At 41.7% G+C, this 21,457-nt stretch overlaps 1 protein-coding gene across 1 annotated transcript; it reads left to right on the forward strand.

Annotated features, from left to right (window-relative positions):
• Positions 1-9,842: 9,842 nt before the first annotated feature.
• Positions 9,843-21,150, forward strand: TMEM18 (transmembrane protein 18). The gene is made up of 6 exons (XM_067544837.1): positions 9,843-9,975; positions 10,734-10,854; positions 14,344-14,398; positions 15,863-15,956; positions 16,044-16,126; positions 18,479-21,150. Exons 1-6 carry the CDS (start codon positions 9,928-9,930, stop codon positions 18,483-18,485), a joined length of 408 nt encoding a protein of 135 aa, XP_067400938.1. The 5' UTR covers positions 9,843-9,927; the 3' UTR covers positions 18,486-21,150.
• Positions 21,151-21,457: the final 307 nt, after the last annotated feature.

Consider the following 21,457-nt stretch of genomic DNA (forward strand, 5'->3'; position numbering starts at 1 on the left):
TACTAATACTGGAAAAAGTGCAGTTCTTAGTCAGGATCATGGTACAGGCCTATGACCGGTGGCCTATGCCTCTAAAATTCTTAATGGGGTTGACAAGGGTTTACTCCATGTGAAAAGGAGTTTTGGGCTCTGGTATGGGCTCTACAACTTTGGGAATATCTAGTGGGACTATTCCCAATACTTTTAAAAACCTCCCTTTCACCTGTGAAATATGTTCTATCAGGAAAAATAACTGATGGTCATGTGTCTAGTCCTCAATTAGCTAAATGGATGTTAGCCTCATTAAATAAAAATGTAAACATGGAAAAGTTCCCAGCTTTAGCTCCAGTTCCATATGGTGTTTTAACTGACGGAGAACAACATGAGTACCCCCTAACCGAGATCCTTTTGGAAGGGGCCCACATTGTTCCAGAGTGGAGCAATATTTCAGGAAATAGTGGAAAAAGGAGATGAAATTTGGTTTGTAGATAATTCTAGTTATTATCAAGAGGGACAGCCATTTGCCAGATATGCTGCAATCAGGATATCTGATGAAATGGTATTAAAAGAACAATGGTTCCCACACTCAGCTCAGGCAGCTGTGATAGCAGCTATAATTGTAGTACTGGAAAATATCCCAGTACAAGTAACTGTTGCCATTTTCACCGATTCTGACTGGCTGTTGCGAGCCATAGTGGATTGGATGCCTCAATGGCAAAAGAAGGGAATTAAATTGGAAGATGATAAACCCATTGCCCATGCTGAAAAAGTATTATATTTATGGAAATTAGCACAGAAAAGATCACAGCCAGTATTAATGGGAAAAGTAAAAACACACAAGAAAAATACTGAAGAAGCTCAGTGGAATAATAGAGCAGATGAACAGGGTAAACAAGGAGCCAAGGAGGGGACAGTATGGCAACCAAAGATGCAAGCACAGTTAGCCCTTGTGGCCAGTATAGGAAAAGACAGATAGAGCAAATTGATTTGGTAGCATTGCAGAAAAGAGATCCTGAGAGAGAGAAATTAATATCAAAAGGAAAATATCAAGATTGAAAAATTTGGCAGAATAAAACAGGACTAGTGTTAGCTAGTAAATCAGAGGATAATTTCTCTGTGTGGGTAGTTCCAGCAGAAATAAGATCTGAAATGATAGCTTTGATTCATGAAAATGGACATTTAGGAATGGATATAACTCTTGATAGGCTTGAGGTGGCAGGATGGTGGCCACGCATGAGAGCAGACGTAGAGCAGTATGTAAATAATTGTTTACCTTGTGTAGCTAATAATGCAGAGACTAGAGTGGTAAAGGGACTATTAGGACACCAAAGAATTGAAGGTCCCTGGTCTAGATTGCAAATTGATTACATAGGGCCACTTGCACAAATTGCAAAAGGGAATAAATATTGTTTAGTGACAATAGATCCTTCATTAAATGGACAAATGATGTGATAAAAGACATTCTTTTTTGAGTGCTTGCTCATGTCAGTTCCAAGTAGTTGTGAATGCGCCGTGTGCACAGTTCACTGGAAAGTTTTCCCTGAGAAGTACATGCAAGATCGGCTCTAGTGCCGTCTGGAGTCATGCCGCTATGGCGCTCTATATAGGGGCCTACCGACTCTCCACCTCCTCAGTTCCTTCTTATCGCCCATGATGGTCGCTGGAACTTGCTGTTCTTGCCTAGCAACTGTTTCCCTTGTGTTTGCTTTCTTAAGCACCTGTAAATAGTTTCATTAGTTTTTTTTAGATAGTTGTAGTAATTAGTGTAGTATAGTTAAGTGAAGTACCCCGCTTAGCGGCTCATTAGCTTCCCTTCCCTCCGGGGATGGGGCATGCCTGGCTTCAAGTCCTGTTGGTCCTGCTTGAAGCCTATGTCCAGGGACGCCCCGCACTTGGGCTGAGATGCCTTAGGGAGTCTCATTTAAAAGAGAAGTGTAAGATCTGCAGAAGCCTAGGAACCAAAAGGAATGTATCCAACATTTGAAGTTCCTGCTAATGGAGGCTGCCCTTCAACAAGCAGAGCAGAGAGCAGGCTCATCAATGACGGTGAGGAGTGCCCTGGCTGCTACTAAAGAACTGGCAGCAAGATAATAAATGATGCCAAGGGAGCCTCAGCACCGGTAGACGTCCCCAGCTCTGAAGAAGCCACAGCACTGGCAATCCCTGGCACCGAAGGTCCCAGAATGTTCTGAAAAGTGACACAGCTCCCATTCTCTGGTGCAACAGAAGAGGAGAAGGGACAGAGAGTGCTCTCTGACCCCGAAGTCAATGTCTGCAGAGGCTACCAGGGTGCGACCCGTGCCAGGACACCTGACCCCCAGCCCTCAACCTTGGTACTGTTGACTCTGGGCCAAAGAAGAGCCTCATCGAGTCCAGTACCAGTGGACTCCCCACATGGGGAGAGGGAGGAGGAGGATATCCAGCTTCCCTCCCCTCCATAGACATTTGAGGCAGCCAGAGAACTTATTGAGGAGGTGGCTCCGTCACCAACTAGCCACCCTCCGGAGTGTGAGTTGGCGCCAAAGAGACTGTTGGTACCATCTAGGGGCAAGCTGGCCATGATGGCAAGGTCGAGATCTCCCTGGCACCGCTCCTCAGCACTGCACAGCACCGCCCCTCCATGGTCACCGCGGAGCTAACAGCTCTCTTCTCAGAGGCAGAGTCATATGCCTCTAGGAGGTGCCAGCACTATAGCAGGCACCGCGGGCAGGAGATGCAGCCATTTGCAGTACTGTGGGCCCCACAGTGGCAGATGCCATCTCAGTGGTCCTTTTGGACCCCCTGGGCATACCACCAGGCCCAGGGGTCTTTGTCAGCAAGATCCCAATTGCTTGCATCGGGGACGAGACAACAACCTTCCCACTCGGCAAGTGCTGCGTGCGGCACTATGGAGACCTCAGACCCCAGCACAGGTGCAGACATCAATCATGATCCCAACATCAAGGATGAAGAGCCAGCACCGGGCGAGCCGTCGGAAATGCAGGATCTAGGGATCAGAGTGCCATCCTCCTCCTCACCGGATGAGGCAGTGGCGGGAGTCCAACTTGCCCCAGTTCCAGACAACAGCGGAGTGCATCAGGAGCTACTCCACAGGGTCGTTAGGAACATGGGCTTCCCAGCTAAAGAGGTTATCAAGGAGGGAGAGACTATGGTGAACATATTAACACTTGAAGGTCCTTCTAGGGTAGCACTCCCTCTAATTAAGACAATCAAGGACAACACCACGGCCCTGTGGCAGACACCCGCCTCTCTGGCCCTAAGAGCCAAAAGAGTAGAGAAGAAATATTTTCTTTCCTCTAAGGGAAATGAACATTTTTATACACACTTGCCCCCGGGATCACTCATAGTAGCAGCCGCTAATGAAAGAGAATGCTAGGGACAGCAAGGCCCCATCCCGAAGGTGAAAGACGCTAAGAAGTTGACCTCTTCGGGAGGAAAATATATTCCACCAGAGGGCTCCAACTTTGGATAGCTAACCAGCAGGCTATCCCTAAGTAGGTATGCCTTCAACTCATGGCTGTCCCTAGAAAAGTTTACGGACTCGCTACCTTCTGACTCCAAGACAGAGTTTGCAGGGCAAGTCAAAAAACGTAAAGCAGTCTCTAAAGCTCTACTTCAGGTGGCTGTGATAGCAATGTCGTCGTGGCTCGCAATGAGATGAAGGCTTCTGGCTCCAAGCTTCGGATCTCCCACACGAAGTACAGGTCACCATCCAAAACCTTCCATTTGAGGGGCCAACACTTTTTTCCCTCTCAGACTTATGGAAAGCTACACAGCATAAAGGATTCCCGGGCTACTCTAAGATCCTTGGGGCTTCATACACCTGCCCCACAGAAGCGGCCATTTAGGCCGCAACGTATGACCCGCTTTTACCAGGGCTCATCCATATAGGACTCAAATCACCAAAGGGGTAAGAAACAGTAATAGACAGCGGCCCCAAAATCCCCCTTCCAGCAGGACCTCTGGTCAACCCAGACAGTCCTCAGGGGGCAAACAGAACTTTTGAGGATGCACCCGAGGATGGCATAGCGCGCGCGCGCACACACACACACACACACACACACACACACACACGAATCCACCCTTATTGTTTTTGCATCGTTTATCCCAATTTTACAGTGCATGGTCCCAAATTACAATGGACCAGTGGGTCCTTCGCACTGTGAAACTGGGATATTTTCTCCAGTTTCATTCATTTCCCTCTTCCCACCCTCTCTCCCCCTTCCCTTTCCCTCTTTAGGGACCCCTCTCACGAGCAACTCCTTTAGAAGGAGGTGAGGTTGCTCTTAAAAGTTGGAGCGGTAGAAAAGATCGCCAGGGATCTCAGAGGGAAGGGGTTATACTCCCGGTATTTCCTAATCCCGAAAGCCAAGGGAGGGCTCCGTCCTATTCTCGACCTCCGAAACCTCAACAAATACATGAAGAAGTTGAGATTTCGTATGGTTACCCTGGCCTCAATTATCCCATCTCTGGATCCTGGTGATTGGTACACCACCCTCAACCTGAAAGACGCATATTTCCACATGGCCATCTTTCCTGGCCACAAGAAATTCCTTCGGTTTATCATCAGTCAAGTGCACTACCAGTTCTCAGTTCTTCCCTTTGGCCTTTCAGCAGCTCCCCACGTGTTCACCAAGTATATGGCGGTAGTAGTGGCATTCTTGAGGAACAGAGGAGTGCAGGTGTTTCCCTACCTTGATGACTGGTTAATCAAGGGGCGAACCAGGTCTCAAGTAGAGGCAGACATGAGATTCATCAAGACAACATTCGACAGGCTGGGGCTCATCGTCCATGTCCAAGTTGACATTGATCCCCACCAGGTGAATAGAATTTATCAGAGCAGTACTGGATGCAGTTCTAGCCAGAGCCTTCCTCCCAGAATCTCGCTTTTATGCGCTGTGCTCTCTCATAGAGCACATGAAGGCCTGGATCTGTCTGAAATTATTAGGGCACATGGTGGCATGTACTTACATGGTGCCACATGCAACACTATACCTCAGGCCCCTGCAGAGCTGGTTAGCAACAGTGTACCGACCAGGTTATCACAACATAGACAGTGTAGTTTCCCCCCCTCCATCAGTGCTGGAATCTCTGACCTGGTAGTGCAACCCAAACAACGAATGCGTGGGGGTCCCATTTTCAGCACCTCAGCCATCAGTATGCCTGGTGATGGACACCTCAGTGATGGGCTGGGGGGCTCACATGAGGCAGTAAAGCATGCAAGGTCTTTGTTCCCAGTCAGAACTTCTGCTCCATATCAATGTGAGAGAGCTGAGGGCAGTATGTCTGTCCTATCAGGCCTTCTGAGACCATCTGAAAGGCAAGGTGGTATCGGTCCTTACAAACAACACAACAGTGATGTTTTATATCAACAGACAGGGTGGAGCTCACTCCTCTCCCCCGTGTTGGGAAGCCCTCAAGCATTGGGACTTCTGCATCACTCAATCAGTACACCTGGAAGTGTCATACCTGCCAGGGGCCCAGAACACATTGGCAGACAACCTCAGCGGTCTTTTCTCACGTATGAATGGTCCATCCATCCAGACGTGTTGAACATCATCTCCCAGAGGTGGGGAATTCCCCAGGTAGACCTGTTTGCCAGAAGGGCCAACAGGAAGTGCCTTCTATTTTGCTCTTTTTAGAAGCATAGCCCGGAGTCAATAGCAGATGTCTTTCTCATCCACTGGATCAGCCAGCTGTTCCATGCCTTTCTACCTACCCCACTCATTCTCAGGGTTCTGTGGAAGATCAAGCAGGACAGGGCATCAGTGATCCTGATAGCCTCAGCCTGCCCTTGGCAGCACTGGAAAACCTCGCTCCCCTCCCCACTTATTCTAAGGTTCTGACAAGCTATATATAGACAACTGTCAGCAAACAAGCTTTGTAGAGAGCTGAAATCAACAAGAGAGACAGAGGAAGAGAGCTGATCACCATCTAGTGGAAGAAGAACAGACCATCGAGCGAAACCACTGAAGATCACGAAAACACCTTAAACAGCGAGCATCATTGAAGCAAAAGTGTGCCTTAGCCTTTAGACAACCAGGCTAACTGAGTCCCCGCTTTATGTCCAAGCCAGGTAACCCTGCTACTAGGAAAATACACAGGTGATCCTGGCCTTAAAGGCAACCTGGCTAACTGAGTCCCTCCTCTGTGTCTGAGCTTGAGGTAGCTCTCTTAGCAATTCCTGGACAGAACAGAAGGACCTTCCCTGACAAACAGAGGGTGTTTTAAAGGTTGTATAAGTAAGAGACCACCTGACTTTGCATGTCAATAAAGTTGGATGCTTGTGGTCTGAGTGAAATTCTCCCTCTCTACCCATCCAGCAAGTGCCTGATCCATGCTTGCCAGATGATTGATGTTTTAGTATAGATATTTATGATAGAATGTTAATTAATGTATTGTTAAATTAAGTGTTAATTATTATAGAGTTAAGTTATAGTTTTTCTTATACTGTATATGTTCTAGTAGTCTAAGTACTTTTTTTCTGTACCGCATATTTTCCAATAGTGGTATTCTGAGATATGGTTAGATGTCATGTTTGGTTTATCTTTCTACTTAATGTAACCATTCACTTCTAAATAAATTCGATATCTGTTTTCAAAGCATCACAGCTTGTGTGTTCTATCTTGAATGGAGGGCTGTATCTGAGTCCATTCAAGGATGGTATTGTCTTCCTGGAAATTCCAATAGAGCAAACTACCATTACTTCTTGGTAACAAACTGTCGAGGGAATAGTGTGTGGAAGATCACCTACAGCCAGCAACTGTCATTGAAGAACCAGCTGAAGAAGACCAACCAGCTCCAGACCACCACAGCAGCTGAACACATCAGACAGAGCAGAAAAGGAACCCTAGAAGGTTCAGAGGGATTTGTGTTGGAAGAAGAGAGTAAGCATTAATCTTCCTTAAGAAAAATAAGGAATGTATGGGAATGTCTGTAATAAAGCTGGATGCCTGTGATTTGAGTGATCACCCCACCCATTCCATGACTGCCTGATCAGCACTCATGAAATGTTATAAGTTATACTTAACAATTATACAGACAATACTATTATGTCATAAACATGATAAATATTATAGTGTTAGTGAGCATTGACAACATAGATGTAGAAGTAAATAATATCACAATACTATCTCTTTCTACTCAATGTAATCATTCATTTCCAAATAAACTTAACATCTGTTTTTGAAGTATCACAGCTTGTATATTCTACCTTGATCGGAGGGCTGTATCTGTGTCCTTTCAAAGGAAGGCAGGTTGTCTCCCTGGAAATTCCAATGAGGGGATCACCACACCTGACTGGCAGTTTTTAGGGTAACCCCATACTCTAAAATTCTCCCAGTAACACCTTGGTGAGAAGGTGTTGACTGACATTAAGTAAGCAACCAATCAGCAAGGATTTCTAAAGGTCAGAAAAACTGTATATAAGGCAGAAAGCTGACAGGCTTGGTTGCTGGGTGATTGTGTTTCCAATAAGACGACCTAGGTATACCGAGAAGCAGAAGCAGCTCTTCAAGACGACTTTGGCAGTAGCAAGTCCGTTAGACAGAGCAGAAGGGCCTTAGACGAAGCAGAGGGATTAGATCTAGGAGAAGTATGGTCTTTCCTTAATAGTAAGGAATGTATGGGAATGACTGTAAATAAAGCTCGATGCCTGAATGTTAAGTGATCACCCCACCCATTCTATGACTGGCTGATCAACACTCATAGAATATTAACTAGTTTATAGTATTAGTATTGTTAAGAATATTATTGTAATGTTGTTGTATTCATGTCTCACTTACCACATTGTAATAAGCTCTGGATAGTGCAATGTACTAAGGAAATCCTGCATACATATGTATAAATCCTTATGTTGTTACTTTGTATGTATGTTATACTGTGCCACAATTAAGTATTCATAACATTGTAGTTTATGCTAAAGGAATACCATATTGTGTTATGAATGCTGTATTGCCATTTTAGAATTTTTATACCATGTAGTCTATACTATTCTGTACTGTATTAAATGCTTATATCTGTTGGTTCTGGACACTTTGTGATCAGCGTGGATACCAGTGAGACATGGTATGCCCAATTTGCAGATCAATAAGGTTTAATGTGCAAGGTTTTCTATAAATATACTATTTTGATACAAAGCCTAAAATTAACTACAATATATCATACTCACTAAGCCTGGAGAGCTAAGCAATCACTCAGAAGGCTGTATAAAGGAATGGCTTTCTTCAGGGGCCCCACCAGGGAGTCAGTGGATCCTCTGGTCCAACTCCCACAGAGTCAGGTGATGATAGAACACCCCCCCTTTGTCTAAAGTGGTGACCTATTATACCCTTCCATAAGCAACCTTCACCTAATTCTCTCTCTCATTGTATATGCTAATTACCTACATTGGGTTTCCACCCTTAACTACATTCCATTCTCACCATAATTGGGGTCATCAGAACAACATCTGGAGATAGGAGATGTGTTCCCATCACAGTTATCTATGTGAAGCTGCAAGCATACAGTATTTGTATTTTGTCTTATGTGCTGTGGTATGCAGAAACAGACATCTATAAGGTTATGCAATAGTCCTATTTATCTTTGCCAACTGGAAGATGTCATGCTACAGGCATCAGACTAGCCAAGCAAGGAACTGAAACTATGCTAGGCCTTTAGGACAGTGGTCAAGCAACTCAAATTGTACTGAGCCACCAACAATATCTATGTTTTACTATATGACTGTCAATTTAAAAACCAATTGTATTAAAATTAGTATTGAATAAAGAGACGTTTTTTGAAGAATTTACTGTTTGAACGTCAATCCTTTGAGATGAGGGCTGTGTCCAGGTCCTCTAAAGGGTAAACCAAGGCAGGCAGGTCTAAGGAGTTTCAGTGATCTAAATGGAAAGCCCTGGTAAAGCCTTAGAGGTCCCTAGGGGGCAGACAGTTTTTATTTATCTGCTTATAGGAGAAAGGCTTCAAATTGGTTCACTAATATACCCAAGCTAGTATAGAATCTCTTGGGTCCAAAAATTTATGGTAACAAGCCCAATTCCCAGATTAGCTAGTATCAACATCAAGCCTTCTCAAACTGCAGTCAGTCTACTGAGACAGCCAGGAAAGTAGCCAATTATGCAGTTTATCAACAGCATCACCACAATTAGGACACTGAGTAATAGTTTTCCCACAATGCACCACACTTCTAAAGCTAGAGTGTTGTTAACATGGGAGGAAGGGGCTGAGCGAGCACATACCCCTACACTAGGCTCTGGTTACTTATAACTGGGGTCTGTGCACTGCAGTGTGGATATCAGAGCCCAAGGTTCCACCACACATCAGAAAATTCTTAACTTAGGGCTAAAATGAAATGTAGACGCTCAAGCCCAGGGTTCACTGAACACAGGTCAGCAGTAGAGTCCCATTGACCCCAGGCTTCTAGGCTGTAGTTTAAGGACAGCCAGAGGCACTGACTGACTTTAATACTGACGTAGGCATGTTGCTTTTCTGCTTCACCCTCTTCCCTAGTACATTTAATACACACAACACATTGCTATCCTCCGCCCCCCATGGGAACGGAGCCCCGCAGTGGTAGAGCCGGGGCATAACAGGGCACACAGCCACACCCTACTCAAGCGCCATGTCACCAGCGATGTTTAGCCGCACCCCTTGCCCTGAACCCCAGGCCAGAACAGCAGTGAGTGTCTAGAGCACAAGGATAAGTCCGGCTACACAGCCCGGGGATTCAGGCGCGTTCCTTGCAGATGCCCGGCAACTGACTAAGTCACGCGCACGGGGTCAGCCGATCAATTTATACCACACCGCCCGTCCGCCGCCTGCTTTATATAGGCTGCACAGTGCCGCGCGCGCCAACGCCGCTTCCTGTCATGTCTCGCGGGATTTCCCGAGTGATGACGACACTTGATTTCTCGCGAGCAGGAAGGGACTTGGGGGCGGTCCTGTGTCAGGATGGAGCCACCGCAGCGCGTGCCCACGGGGCTCCCCGCGATACTGGCGGTAACGGGAGGAGGCGCGCGTGGGGGATCTTGCTCTAGAGCGGGAGGGGCTGCGGGGGCTCCGCGGCGGGGAAGAGGGGGCGAGGCGAAGGGTGGATGAGGGGTGAGGGGGCTCTCTGGGGCCGCGGTGGGTGGGGGGGGGATGTTGGTCTCTGGTACCTCACCAGGTAGAATAGTGGGAATGAGGCTGCCTTTGGGGAGGTAGTGAGGTGCCTTTGGTGTGTGATGTACAAGGAGTTACGGGGTTTCCCCAGTACTGGGGTGGCAGAAAGGGTTCTCTGGGCATGCAAGTGAAGCTGTCAGACTCCTCACACAGGCCCAGTTATGTCCATCCCAGGGCCTCTGACCGTATCAAAGGTCCTGCTTTGCAAAACGCTGATGATGTGAGGAGTCCCGCTGGTTTGAAGTAAAGTTACTCACATGTGTAAGTGTCTGTAATATGCAGGCCAATGTGTCTGTCTTGATTTCGTTTGTTTCCTTGCTTAAAGGAAGCTTTAAGTTGGGGCTGCTTGCTTTCGTGTTAAATCATTTTCTTACACAATCTTGGAATGCAGATTATTTCTGATGTCTGTGATTTAGAAGAATAAAGTAAAATCCTAGGTTTGCAAGGTACACAGGTAAATAGTTGAAGATTGATGTGCTGTTAATATGTATGCCGAGAGTAATGAGGTTAGCTTTGGTACAGGTAAGGTGAAAGTTTATATTCAACTTCTGTACCACAAAATAAGTTTCCTAATTGATTTCATGTTTTGTCTGCAGCAGACAGACTGGTCTGAACCATGGTTGGTGGGACTTGCAATTTTCCACATCCTCTGCTTCCTGCTCACTTGCTTCTCATTCCAGCGCTACCACTTGCAGATAGGGCATTTTCTCTGCATGGGTGAGTAGAGAATGAAGACCTTGCCTGAGTTGGTGTTTCAGTTTGAAATAGGTATCATAACTTTAAAGTTGTTCATATTATTATACATCTTCTGTATTACACACTATTGATTATAATTTTTGTATTAATTGGCTATTGTATATGATGGCACATGACCTAGTAATATAATATACTGCTCAACAGAATATATACAAATCAACTGCACCTTTTCCTAAAATAAGCCTGATTTATTTATGTATCTTTGCCCTGTCTCCAAAACAGCTTGAACTAGCAAAACAAAAATAATTTACATCTTCTTGTCTTGTTGAAGACTTGTGCTTTGCTTAATTTAGGGTGCTTTTGTGGGTGAGAATTATTTAGCAGTTAAGTGGTTTCCAAGTACTTTGTGTCTGTATTGGCCTCATTGAAGACTGACACAGTTGAATAGCAAAGTAGAAGCCCTCGGAAGAATGGGGACTCTGTTTTTTTTAATCCTTTTACTGTATGGTGGCCTTGTCTGAAGACAGAAACTGTATCGTTTTAACTAAGCACTTTGAGTGGCCACACAAAGGAATTGCTTTGATTTAACTAAATTGGTTTAAAAAAAGATGTAGTTAAATCAGTGCATCTTTTGTGTATAGGAAACACCTGAAAGTCCTGTCACAGTCAAGGAGCAATTCATAAACTTATTTTCAATATAAGGTGCTCTCCAGATAAAAAAAAGCCTTTTAAAATGGAATTAAAGCTGTAAATATCTTTTACTAGCTGATTAAGTGAAAGCAGTGAGGAGTGGAGGGGTAATGCAGTTTTCTCAAAAATCACAAACATTTAGAAGACTGGAAATTAAGGTTTCACTGATCCCTGATCCCCCACCCTCCCAAAAAAAAGAAAAATGGAAGTCTTAGAAGTTAAAGTAAGACATGTGCATCTGCAACTGCAGAAGTTAAGGTGACCTACAAATTGTTAGTATCCTATCTTTTGTGCATGAAGTGGGCCTGGAATTTTTTTTTTTTTTTAAATGGTTCCTTTTAAACTTTTTTCTATTAGAAATTCAGGTCTCAATCCTGGAAGACACTGTGGCCTTGACTACTGTAGACAGACTTCCCCCAAAAATCCCTAAATTCCTAGTGTTGCTAATGCTGATACAGCTGCACCATTGTTAGCATCACTGAGAACCCTAACGTAGACTGGCCATTGTTGGCATTTTAGCCATAGTGTGATGTCAGGTTGCTCTAAACAGGACACAATACTTAAAATGCTGATGGTCCCCTGGTTTACACTTAGAATCATAGAATATTAGAGTTGGAAGAGACCTCAGGAGGTCATCTAGTCCAACCCCCCACTCAAAGCAGGACTAACCTCAGCTAAATCATCCCAGTCAGGGCTTTGTCAAGCCGCAGTTTAAAAACCTATAAAGATGGAGATTCCACCAACTCCCTGTGTAACCCATTCCAGTGTTTCACCACCCTCCTAGTGAAAAACTTTTTCCTAATATCCAGCCTAGACCTCCCCCACTGCAACTTGAGACCATTGCTCCTTGTTCTGTCATCTTCTACCATTGAGAACAGCTTAGCTCCATCCTCCCTGAAACCCCCTTTCATGTAGTTAAAGGCTGCTATCAAATACCCCCTCATTCTTCTCTTTTGCAGATTAAACAAGCCTAGTTCCCTCAGTCTCTCCTCATAAGTCTTGGCTCCAGCCCCCTAATCACTTTTGTTGCCCTCCGCAGGACTCTCTTGAACTTGTCCACATCCTTTTTGTAGTGGGAGGCCCAAAACTGGACACAATATTCCAAATGTGGCCTCACCAGTGCCAAATAGAGGCTCCTAGCCTTGCTAACACACAAGGAATTGCACCAGTGTTAGCCACAATGGGGAATTTTTTTTGAAAAATCCCTCAATGGTGGCTGGAGAAAGAGTGCAATTATCACATTGCAAGAAACTGAAATCTGAGCAACTGAGTGGGAAGAGATTCTTAAACTTTATTTTATGGTTTCTGTAATTAAGAGTAGTTGTTAGAGAAGAGCATTTAATAGGGTTTTAATAAGCAACCTTTAATTAAGGTGAGAGCTGACAATATCCATCTGAGACCACCACAAAGCCTTCCTGCAAAACCAGGGAAGACCAGTCTTTTGGCATTCCTAATATTTCTCAGGTAAAAGGCAAGCAGGACAAACCAAAGCATTTTGGGAAAAGGGTGGGAGAGAAGGAGACTTTTCAGGCCTTCTTTATATTCCATATAGAACCCAAAAGAGCTTAAGCCTACTACTTACAGTGCCTTATGTAGGTCACCTTTAAGGTCATCCAAGCTAGTTTGACTTTCAGCCTGCATCATTTTCCACAAAACAGTGAACCAAGAGGAGAGCCAGTAAATAGACAACACACATCCTCATTGCACCAATGTCTCTGAAAATAAAGTGATTTAACTGGACTATCAAACTGTTGATAGTGTGAGTATACATTAATGTTAGTCCTAAGTGTGCCAGTTTTCACATCACTGCAAGACATTACTTGCATAAATGGTCAACAGAAAAAATAAGATTTTATCTGTCTTCACAAAAAGTGAGTTCAAGACAGTTGGGGTTGGTCCTGCTTTGAGCAGGGTATTGGACTAGAGGATCTCCTGAGGTCCCTTCCAACCCTAATCTTCTGTGATTCTAATTCTCTGAAAGTATACAAAGTTTCAAATGTCTTTGTATAGATGTGCAATTACAATAATTAGAGGAGGCTGCAAACTGCTTAGGGCCAGTCTCTCATTAAGGTATGGCCACAAGTGCGGGACACTTATATGTAAAACCAAAGCCGGGTGTAAACGTTTGATTTCTTAGACAAATTATGTGACTAAAATGAATTTAAGATGTTGCTGTAAATTCCTCATCTTAAAAAACTAACACTATCAAACATCAGGATGTCTCATTTGACAAGTAGAAAGGGAGGAAGGAAGGCAGAGAACACGAGAGAGAGATGATTATTTTGGTCATTTGTAATTAGATATTTTCTAATGTCTGGCATTTTTGTTTTCTATTTTAACCTATCCAGGCTTTCAGGCAATTCTGAGAACTAAAAGGTTCTCAATGTTTTTGCTTCTAAGCAATTTTTGTAGATATTTACAGCCTTAATTCTAAGATAATTACTTATTTTTTGGTGGGCATTTGATTTTACGTTGAATTTTACAACTGCATCACCAGTGAGATTGACTAAAAAGTTGAATTTTGTACAGTAGATTTGATTTTTATTGACCTTTATCTATAAACGTATGCCTATGCGTTTATTATTTTATAATGCTGTATTCATATTGTGTGGTCACATAATGAGATCCTGTTACCATTTATGTGGGAAACACAAAACATTCAAATTAGTTTTGTGCAATTAAAATCTCGCATTTATAATAACTGGCCTTTTTGGGTTGGGAGTAATAGTATATATAATGTGTACAGACTCAGATCTGATCAACCGCTGTCCGTTTTTAAAGAAATATTCAACCTAATACTAGTGTCCTTCTGTGATCCAGTGGTCTTGGTGTATTGTGCTGAATATATCAATGAACTGGCTGCTATGAATTGGAGGTAATTACATTAACTGTTATTTTCATATTTAAATTTTGCATTTATTGGTAATGCTGTCTTTTTCATACAGTCCGCAGAAACAATTTCTAAATGAAATATCACATTCCTCAACGGTAGATAGTGGTATAATGGATGGTTTTGTTAGTTAACAAAACATTTGAACATGAAAAGTGTAATATAATATATGCTAAGTATTATATTTTGTTCAGTACAAAATATTCTTAATGGGAAAAATCATCTAAATTGTTTCTCATATGGATTGTTTTTATGCCTTTCTTGGTTGACCCTATTTAAAAATAACATTACAGAATCAGGTGTGGGGGTGGGCAGTTTGTGTTTTTCATTTTGTTTCAATTCATATTAACCCCAGAAAACGTGAAAACCCTATTAAGGCAAGTGAAAAAAGGGTTAGGTGTTTTTTGAGATGAAAGAAGATATCTTTTGCTTTTGGTGATGAACTGCATCCTTATTTTTACTTGTGCAAGAGCATGAAAATTTTGTGTCATTGGTTTCTACTCGAGACATAATGCTGGAACAGCAAGGAGTGACAATTCTTGCTTGTTTATAAGTCTGCGTCAAGCCAGTGCTAATAATTGTATGTAAGTGGGAGGCATGACTTAGGTCAAACTTGGGTGCCTAAAATTAAGCACTTAGGGCCAGATTTTTAAATGTATTTAGGCACCTAAAGATGCACATAGGCAGCTAGTGGGATTTTCAAAAGTGTATAAGTGCCTAATTCCCACTGAAATTAATGGGAGTTAGGTACCTAATTGTTTTTAAAAATCCCATTGGATGCTTTTCTTTATTTGTTTATTTAGGCACCTAAAAAAATTGGCCAGATTTTTCAGAGGTACTGAATATCCATACCTTCCCATGACTTAAATGAGAGCTATAGGTGTGCATCACCCTGAAAATCAGGTGTTTTTATTTAGACATCTAACTATTGATCTGTGTGCCAAACTTAAGACATGAATGCTTGAAAATTCTGGCCCTAATGCATAAATACTTTATGTATTCAAATATCAGGAGTAATTGAAATCAGTGTCTACAAAAAGAGAACCATTTCATAAATATAAGTGTATGTTTTCTTTCTGATGCACAAGCATAATTTGCTAATATGAATGAAAATTGTGTGTGCACAAAGAAGATAGTATTAGTTACATTGGGTATTTCTACACTGCACTTAGATGCCCACAGCTGGCCCGTGCAAGATGACTTGGAGTCTCAAGGCTTGGGCTAAGGAGTTAATGTGGTAGCCTGTGTCAGCTGGCATAGGCCAGACACAAGTTTTTAATTGCAGTGTACACATACCTTCAATTCTACCATATTAATAAAAAATCATGCAGAAGGAATTTGTTCAGAATATGCATACACAGCAGAACATCCATGTACAGCAGTTACTTTTTATTGAAGTATTATGTATGAAGTATGCTGAGTAACACCTACTTGTTTTATTTATTTCAGGTTATTTTCTAAATACCAATATTTTGACTCAGGAGGGATGTTTATTTCCCTAGTATTTTCAGCACCATTGCTATTGAATGCTATAATAATAGTGGTATGTGCTTTTAATTTAAATTTATTTTATATCACAGATTATAAATTTAATGTGTCCACATCATTTGTAAATCTATTTATTTTTCAGATTACCTGGGTTTATAAAACACTGAATGTAATGACTGAATTGAAGACACTACAGCAGAAAAGAAAAGCAGAAAAAAAGAAAAAGTGAATATGTATTAATATTAATTTATTTTTTAATTTTTTAATAACTCTTTATGTAACTATTCTTTCTGTCTTATTTTTAACTGGGAGCTGCAATATTACTTTGGGTTTTTTGTTTGTTTTGCTTTTTTGGTATCCTCTTGGCTTCTTCTCTCTCACACATATTGTGGGCATGTCAGTTGCAAATGATCCTTGTTTACATGAGATATGAATATGGCCATACAAACAGAAAAAAGCTGATCTTAAAAAACCTTCGTGCTCTTTACCATTTTGTTTTATGCTGAGCCAATGTTGTAGCCTCTGCTATGTCAGACTTTCAGGTATTCTGATTAATAATCACTTGTCCATAAATTACATACTTACTTAATAGGCTGTTAATTAAGGGCCTTCATATGGTATCCAATTTAATTAATTGGAGCTTTGTTACTGATTTCAGTGGGTGAAGGATTATAACCAATCTTTGCTTACAGTGTTTAATTTCATAATAAAAGTGTTGATTCACACCGAAAAACAACTGTAAAAAGCTTATTGAGATCTGATGCATCCTGCAAGGGGTATGTTAAAAAGCAAGTCTTACAGAATCAGTTTACAAATAAAAAGTTTTTTTTCCTAACTCCCAATCCTGTAAATTTAACCTGAGATATGATGATCAAACTGGGTTCTGAAAAAGATTTGGCGATCATGGTAGATAATCAGCTGAACATGAGCTCCCAGTGCAATACTGGCCAAAAGGACTAATGCAATCCTGGAGAATCTTAAGTAAGAGAGGTAAAATAGCCTTCCTACTATCTGGCATTGGTGCGATCGCTGTTGGCATACTGTGTCCAGTTCAGATGTCCACAGTTCAAGAAGGCTGTTGATAAATTGGAAAGGGTTCACAGAAGAGCCGCAAGAATGATTAAAGGATTAAAAAATATGCTTTATAGTGACTGAGCTATTTGAATGGGATCCCCGAAGGGACTTAAGGATCACAACACAGCATCACAATGCCTAACTTCTAGGCAACAGGAACAACAGTATCCACAAAGCTGAATTAGTCACTTAAGTTTCCTATATGATTCAGGGGAGAGCTAAGCGCCTAAGAATGTGATCCTCAAAGCCAGCACTCTAGGCTAGGAGCAGTCTAAGCTATCAATGGCAAATTCTGACCAGAGGGGTGTGTCCTAAGATCCAGCCCTCTGTCTGACATAGGTGCCTATCTTTGCTTAGAGAACCATGACTGGGAACCCATCTGGAATCAAGTGGCTTAGGAGCCTAAGGCATTTCTTGCAAAAATGAGTTAGAGGCCTCCTTTGCTTCATACAAAATGAGGTGCTGCCCTGCCCACGTGTTAATTTTTAGCCCAGTAGAGAGAGCCCTCACATGGGGTGGGGAAAAGCCAGGTTCAGTTCACCTCTCTGTCAGGGGGAAAGGATTTGAACGGAAGGTCTCCAATCTCTCAGGCGGGTGCTATAATCAATGAGTTCTGGGATATTGTGATGTGGATCTCCTCAATCTCATAAGCTGTTCCACTATGGATAAATGATTGATTGGAGCAGAGCGACTGAGTGCAAGTTTTCCCATCTCTCAGGTGGGTGCCCTAATAACAGGGGTACAGTCATATTCTCTCTCGTCCGATGACTGTTTCAGTGGGGCTAAAAACTTAGTCATTGGGCCAGAGACAAATGCAATATGACTGAAAAGGTGAGCTGATACAGACTGTTCCAAAGAACAGATAAACATTAAAGGCTAAATATTAATCTACCTAAGCAGAATAATACTAAGGTCCCAAGTTTACAAACCTATATAAGCTTAACTTTAATCACTTGAGTAGTCCACTTAACTCCAGTGAGACTACTCGTATGAGTAAAGTTAAGCTTTTGCAGAATGCAGGCCCAAATTTGCATCACAAGTGTATTTAGGTTGGGATAAACATGTACAGTGATTTGGCTGCAGATAATTTTCTTGGTCCTCTATACAATAAGACTGACTATTGAGAGATCAAGTATAGCTGTGTTAAAAAAAACAAAACAAAAAACATCTTTTCCCACCAATAGAAAAAGTACGATGATTGTTTGCCATACTATGACTTCATAAGTAAGAATTTGTCATTTGCAACATATGTTCAGTAGTGCAAATGGCTAAAATTCACCCTTAATCAAATTAATACATTCTCACAATCTGTCTTATAATGTGGAAAATGAAAAATAGCTTTTCAAGAGCTATATAAAACTCCCTTATGGAATCATGTTACAAAACTGCTATTTCTGAACTTAGATATACAGGATTATTCTCTAAATGATAAATACATGTAATTGGGGGGAAAAAAGACCCCTTTCTGTGTTTCTGAGCTTCCTGTACTCTTTCTCATTTTAGGCCCTAATCTTGCAAGCTGATCAGTGGGGCCAGTTCTCTCTCTCTTTGTGGTATGTAACTGAAATCAATGAAGCTCGTGCAGACACAAGAGTCCACCCACACAGGTCATGCTGGGCCCTTCAGGGTCAGGTATATGTCTCACTTTCTCTTGTACAGCAAGAGTATAGTGTTGGATCTTAATAAATTACATACTGCAGTTCTTTAACAGAATAACACATCAAGGATTTTGTATTGGCAAGAAAAAATGACAGTTTTATCACTGAGGAAGTTGGATACCAGCATAATGATATAATAGCTTGCATACTTTTAAGTGGATAGAAGCGGGCGTTTTCTTTGATAAAAATCAATTAATACCAAAGCAGTGACTGATTTTTCAAGGTATGGCTGATCTGTGCATGTTGGATGAGAATAGGTGCTGAATACAGAAATAGGTATTTTAAGAAAATTGGAATCTACTTAGCTTTGTTCAGGTCCAGGAAACTCAAAACACAAAATACACTGTAGTATTTAAGTTTAATTGAAACACGCATAGATTTAAGCCTTCTCTATTAAAAAGTTACTTAAAGATACATTTAAGAAAAATAATTTAGTTGTATAAATTTATTACTACAAACAGATAAATGTGATTTCCAAATGTAGTTAAATGTAAATAAAAGTATGCCTGCATTTTTCCCCCATGGGACTATTGAGCCTTACCTGTGTTGATGACTTTTCCTTTAGTTAACATTTTTGTGTAACATTGTGGAGGAAATTTTAAGTTTGAGTGAGGGAAATACATACAAGAATAATAAAATGGTTTTCAACTTATTAAAAAAAATGAAACAGGTGTTTTTAACCCTAAGAGTATCCCTCAGAGAGTTAAGTGGAAAATGACTATTGTGTTGATTATAACAGGCATGGATTTATGAAGTGATAGAACAGTAATGTATCCTAAAAGTCTACTTGCTGACAGACCTAAAATAATTACATCATTAAGCCAGGCAGTTTTTGCTGACTTCAGCTTTCTAGATGTATAAGTAAATTGGGATTAATTTGTATTTGTGGTGGAAGGCCTGAGTCAGTAGGCTTTGCCTGGATGATTTCCATGGAGGTTGTATAAGGAAAAGACTCCTTTCCAGTGAACCTGGAGCGAAGACACAGCAAAGGGATAGCTCCATTAACTACTGCACACTTTGGGCTACAAAGGAAAGTTTGGTCATTGGATTCATGTAGCTTGCAGAGACCAGCTACAACTCCAACATGCCCGGATATTTTCTCAATGCTACAAGGATAGTCACTGTGGAAAAATACTAAAAGGTGCATGAGTAGTGTGATGTCCACCTGTCAGATTCTTGTAGCCCAGCTTTCTCTATTTGAATCACATTCTTAAAGTTATGCATAGATTTAAGTGCTTAGTGGTCATATTCCCAGTGATGTTTTTACTGCAAAACTGGAAGAAGGTTGTACTGACCAGTATGGTACCCCTCCGAAATATTAAAAGTCCTTTACATCCCCTTACACAAGTATTTAGTTTAACTGGGATAAGAGGAAAGAGAGTGTATACCTTTTCAATAGTTTCATTACCTATTTTTTCTTGGAATGATTTTTTTTATATAAAAAAAACCCAAAGAACTGTAGCAATAATTATTATTTGTAGTAGCACCTAGAGGCCCAACCAGAGATTATGGTTCCACTGTGCTAGATACTGTATAAAGTAAGAATTAGTCCCTGCCTTAAAATGTGCTGCTTATCTAGTTTGAAAACATTATAACTAATTTGAAAAGCATTCACTGGAATTGATTAAAACAAAGCAAGTTTCTTAAAATGGACAAACTCCAAGTGCCAATTATAATGTACACAGAAGTTCATCTCAAAATCATATCAGCTCAAAATCCTATCTGGCCATGCAAAGGCCTGGAAAAAGAGGCTTGCACAGTGCCCTGAAGGCCAACAGCATAGGTTAGGTTAGATAAATAAGAGACACAAATTCCAAAGTTGAGGGTCCTTCATGGGAAGCATCCTGCCAAACTCTAGTCATTAAGATCTCGGCTATGCACATCAGAAACCTCAGCTGTCATGGCAGGAAATGTGCAGATAGCCAGTCTTTCAGAAATTAGGACCTAAGTCATGTAGGGCTTTATGAATCAAGGTAAAATATTGGAAGGGAATGTGAAAAAGAATAGAATGCCATTCTAATATAGGCAAAGATATGGATCTTTGATCATACAATAGAAATAATGTTTTAGGAACACCTCAACTGGTCTAAGAATCCATATTATGGTATCTGCATCTATTTGTGGATGCTTATCGTGGCTAAAACAGAACTCCTCCCCACCCCCAATCATTCCCACTACCCTGATTTCTCCATCACTGTTACCACCATCCTGCCTATCACACAAGCCTGTATCTTGGGTGTCATCCTTGACTCAGACCTCTCTCCACATCCAAGTCCTCACATCCAAGGTATGCCTAAGACTGTGTCTACACAGTATGGTGGTGCAGACTACCGGGTATGAATTGTAGAGCACAGCAAAGTGTGCTGTTTGAAAGAGGACTATATTAATGCAAGCTAGCTACCTTTAAGTTTGCACCAGCAGCATCCACATGGGGCAATTAGAATGCAGTGCTTTGGTGCTCTTTGCAGTTCATACTCCCATAGTCCACACTGAAGCACAGCATAGACAAAACTTAAGTCTTGGTCATTCTTTCTCCATATGATCCCCGAGGCTTGGTCTACCAGCAACTTATGTCAGTATAACTACATCACTCAGGAGTGTGGAAAATCAGTTATACCGACCTAACTTCCAGTGTAGACAGTATTATGTTGATGGGAGAGCTTCTCCCATCAACATAGCTACTGCCTCTCGGGGAGGTGGAGTACCTAAATTGACAGGAGAAGCTCCTTTCCTGTCCATCCCCACTGCTAACACTTTCATCCAGGCTATCATGTTGCATCTTGATCACTCCAAAATCCTCTCTGGCCTTACCAAATGCAATCTT

The sequence above is a fragment of the Emydura macquarii genome, unplaced genomic scaffold (genome assembly GCF_026122565.2).
Source record: "Emydura macquarii macquarii isolate MOO-44397 ecotype Brisbane River unplaced genomic scaffold, CSIRO-AGI_Emac_v2 contig_1027, whole genome shotgun sequence".
Classification (NCBI taxonomy): domain Eukaryota; kingdom Metazoa; phylum Chordata; order Testudines; family Chelidae; genus Emydura; species Emydura macquarii.